General features: G+C 35.5%; 1 protein-coding gene across 1 annotated transcript; it reads right to left on the minus strand.

Annotated features, from left to right (window-relative positions):
* Positions 1-2,388: 2,388 nt before the first annotated feature.
* LOC114757122 (benzyl alcohol O-benzoyltransferase-like) lies at positions 2,389-4,141 on the minus strand. The gene is made up of 3 exons (XM_028946115.1): positions 3,965-4,141; positions 2,701-3,498; positions 2,389-2,520 (listed from the first exon to the last, which is right to left on the minus strand). The coding sequence occupies exons 1-3, from the start codon at positions 4,139-4,141 to the stop codon at positions 2,389-2,391; spliced, it is 1,107 nt and encodes a 368-aa protein (XP_028801948.1).
* Positions 4,142-4,506: the final 365 nt, after the last annotated feature.

Below are 4,506 nucleotides of genomic sequence, written 5' to 3' on the forward strand. Positions count from 1 at the left end.
ACTTACAAATCATATAAACATATAATCTATTTTTAATATTTATTTTATTAATATAGAAATGATAAAATAATTTTTAAAAAAAGAAATCAAATATAGAATCAAAGCCCCTAACTAAGGGTGGAAACAGGCCAGGCCTTGCTCTTAACAGGCCAGGCCTGTTTTGGAGCCTATTGGCCTGAGCCTGGCCTGTGGCCTTTTACAGCTTATTTTTCATAGCCTAGCCTGGCTTGTGTAAAGGCCTGGCCTGACCTGAAGCTTTGTTAAAAGGCCTGTATTTTTTAAAAAATTCAAATTATAATAATTATTTTTTAAAAAAATCTAAGATTAAAAAAACGTACATAATAATTAAATTTTTAGTCTTGTCTTTTATTTAAATTTTAGTCATCATACCTACTATTTTAAATCTTAATTATAATTTATAAGAATGTTATTGAAAACTAATTGTATTATATTTAAAATTTGGATAAGACTACGTTTAAGTACACACACAAAAAATTAAAATTAAGACAAATAAATAAAGAGGAAAAAATAATAATTTTAATAATGAATAAAGAGGATATCATACTTAAATTACATAATACGTAAGTTAGTTATTTAATCATTCTTGAAACAAATTTTTCTTTCCTATTTTTTTATATTTTTAAGATTTAAAAATCACATTATTATTAATATTATTATTTTAAATTATATTTTTATCTTCACTTGTCATCTAAACTTCAAAATCTAAGAAAGATTAAGCTATTAACTATATATTAAAATTAAAAAATAAATTAAAAAACACATTAACAATATAGCATTAATTAATTTTTTATATATTATAATTATAAATTCTTAACAAGGCCCAGTCTGGCCTACCAGGCTTACACAGGCTTTTTAAAAAGCCTAAGCCTAGCTGTTTTAACTAAACAGGCCTGAGTCTATCATTTTTGGGAAACAGGCCAAGCCAGGCCAGGCCAAATGCAGGCCAGGCCATAGGCCCCTGACAAGCCGCCTGGCCTGTTTCCACCCCTACCCTTAACAAGTGCAAACTATATTTAAATTAAGTGAAAATGATAAAAAATTTCTTATTAAAATTAAAATAAAAACTTTCAAAAAAATTTTTTAAAAAAAAAAGGTTAGCTCATGACGAATTGTGAGTTGGCGAATATGGGCTAAAAAGATTTGCCTCAAAACAAGCTCACATTTTATCAACTCAACACGTCATTTTTTGACAAGTTGAACCTGCAAATTCAACCTACATTACCACCTATGCCATAGTGTAATTAGACCCTTTCATGACATTAAGAATTACGTCCCATAAAATCAACCTTGTCCTCCTGATCCAAGAATGCATATTTTGACTGTGCTGATCAACAAAATAGAACCAAGTAGCTTTCAAAAGCTTAAGTAGTCGTTGCCACCTTGACATGGAAAGATAGAGAGACATTGACATAATGACAACTAGAATGCAAGCCGACATTGAAAATCCATTAACTGTCTCGAGCTTGGACACATGTTGGCCGAGCGCAGAACACATATGTAGCTCTAGGACATCCACTTTTCTCTATGACCCAAGCAAGACTAGCCATATAGAGAGATCCAACCCATTTCAGGAAATGAAAATACAAGTGACCCAAGAAGTTTTGAAATAATTAAATGCATAAGTAAATTCCGTCTTTGGCAATCCCAAAACACAAAGCATCGTTTATAAGTAGATCTTTGCCCTTCTAATAATAAGTTGATGTTCAAATCGCTATACATAAGAAGAAGCTTCAGTAATAATGACTCTTCCATCTTTAACTAAAAGACTGTCATGAGATTTTACAAAATGATCCAACGTTGAACACATGGTGTCCTTAAGAATGAGGTCGAAAGTAAAGACAAAGCGAGGTTGTGATGTCCAGAATGGTCATCGTACCAATGTCTTCTTTCTCCTACTCAGCCTCTTGTTTACAACATTTTATAGTTTTGGATTTAACACGTTTTATAGTTTTGGAGAAGCAAACTTGTAGCAAAATGGTTATTTCTCATTGCAAGCTTTTCTTGAACATCATCAATCAATCAATCCTTGCAACCATCCATCAAAATCCTTTGTACTGCGTGATATGTAGCAAGTGAAAGCATATGAAAAACCCTTGTGCTTGTCATTGTGCAAACCAAACCAATTCATAATATGGAAGGAATGAATGATGTACTAAGATCCATGAATTTTAATTTGAAAATATGAATACGAGTGTTTTTAATTTTATAATTCCTACTTCATAGCTGAAACAGAATATCAATACTTTTTCAGTGAACAAGACAGAAAAAGTCACGGGAGCAACATATCAAACACATGGTACGCATCTTAATTATACGAACTCTGCGCTGTTGACTAACTAGAAATGCAAGGACTAGGATCCAAGACCATTAGAACACTCGAGCCAGCTCATATGTTGTCCTCTCAAAAAGCGGCCTAATAGGTTCTCTGAAAACAGCTTCTTCGTGAAATGAGAAAATGTAGACACTAGCAATAGTATATTCACCCAAACGATTTGCCTCCTATATGTCCATAAGTTCATATTTATGAACGCTTATACATGCGTACACACAAACTTCAGGTGAATCACAAAGCACGATCTCTGGCTAGTTATCATAGTTTGCTAATTATCATGTTGTTCTCTAACTCTTTCATAAATATCATCATAGATTTGCGTGGCAAGAAAATTGGTACGACAATGCCTTCTTCTCCTTTTTTGCATTCTTATGTGGAACAAAGAAGCTTGCTCCAAGGAAGTCTCCAGCACCAGGCATTGCTGGTCCACCATATATTGCCTTACCCCAACCAAAATCAACGTCTTCAAAACCAGCACGGGTTACATCAGACACAGCCCAAGCCCTTAAGGGAGTAAGACTAGGCCGTCCTTTAATCACCATGAGATCTGCTGCAGATTGTATGTACTCTACTGTTGCCATAGCTTTTGATTTCTTGACCAGCTCTAAAGCATACCCAAATGAGTTTCTGCAGAGTTTTCCGGCGGTGGTGACGACGGCCGGGAACACGAAACCGTTGCCGTAATAACCCGATGGTAGCAATGGAGGGTTCGACTGTATACCCCTTACATTTCTAGTGGCCATGAAACGAACCTCCTTGTGTGGTTCAAGCCGGAAAGCTATGGTGCGACAACGCCATATGAATGCTGTGAGTACTTCAAAGGTAGAGTTTTGATGATGTTGGTGATGAGGGAACAATCGATGAATGGGCTTTAACTGGTTAGGACCAAAGAAGAAAGAATCGTAGACCATGTCTTCGTTTCTTGTTTCATCATCGTCATCATTTGGCACTTCATCGTACTCGGTATGGCTGCATGTAATACGAGGTAGGTCCCTCGCAATTAGTAACTCTCTGCGCCAAACTGGAGGGATTGAAGGTTCACAAGCACCTTGTGCTATCTCAGCTAAAGCCTTGAGGAACTGAACAAGACCAGCACCATCACTCATAGTGTGGTTTAAGCGAAGAGCGAAAATGAATCCACCACACTTCAGACAGACGTGTAACCTTAATTAAATGTAAAACAATAAGCAACATTAACACATGTCGGAGTAATTTAAGGCGAACACTATCCTTTTTATGATATGATTGTTAAAACCGTAGAGTTTGGAACTTTAAATAACGTCTGAATGCTTGACGGCTGTGAACATTCAAATTAATGAGAGAAAAAGTATATGAGTAAACCTGTATGAGTAAGAGGGGACAATTAGTGACTCCTTCTGAACCAGGATATTATAAAGAAGCTCTTCAAGCAAGGGAATGGAGGTTTAAGAGGGTCACCAAATTGGTGAAGAGAAACATCTGCATCAGCTTCAATGAAAATGACTCCTTCTTCATTACAATCTACCATAAGTTTGCGACCAGGCCCTTCCCTAAGTCGACCTGCAAAAGGATAGTAAAAGACTAGGGTTTTAGCGAGTGCTTTTTTATAAGCTTAGCAGGGTCCTTTCTTGCCATGGAAGGCTTGTGAGGATAAAAGAAGAATAATGGAATTTGAAATCTTAGAGATGCTTGGTCATCTATGTCAGAGAGTAACTTAACCACATGAGGGGTAGGCTTGGCCGGAGCCACCAGCTCTGGTTGGCACCTCCTCACAGTGAACTCTATAGTTGGTGAAAATGGTTTGGCCATTTTATGTGCCAACCAAAAAAAAGCTTAATGAACTACGGAGGGAGGATGATGGGAATGTTAGCTTCTTTGCTTTGGGTTCATGGTGTAAGTATGATGAGAATATTTATAAGGGAAAAACATACAAAAATTATATTACCATCCAAATATGCGAATCCCAATAATTTAGACCCTGAAATGACTTAATTGCTGTGAAGTCCTTATCAATTAATTTGGAATTAAATTTTATAGTAATTAGCAAAATTGCCTACATCACTGAATTTAAAATCTAATAAAAAAACAAAATGACCACATCAACTTAACAAATAATAATTTTAACTTATCAAATTAAATGGCGACAACAATTAAGTTAGTGACAATTAAAGCCA

Source organism: Neltuma alba, unplaced genomic scaffold (genome assembly GCF_004799145.2).
Source record: "Neltuma alba isolate B1F8T4 unplaced genomic scaffold, ASM479914v2 tig00010560_pilon, whole genome shotgun sequence".
In the NCBI taxonomy this organism is placed as follows: Eukaryota; Viridiplantae; Streptophyta; class Magnoliopsida; order Fabales; family Fabaceae; genus Neltuma; species Neltuma alba.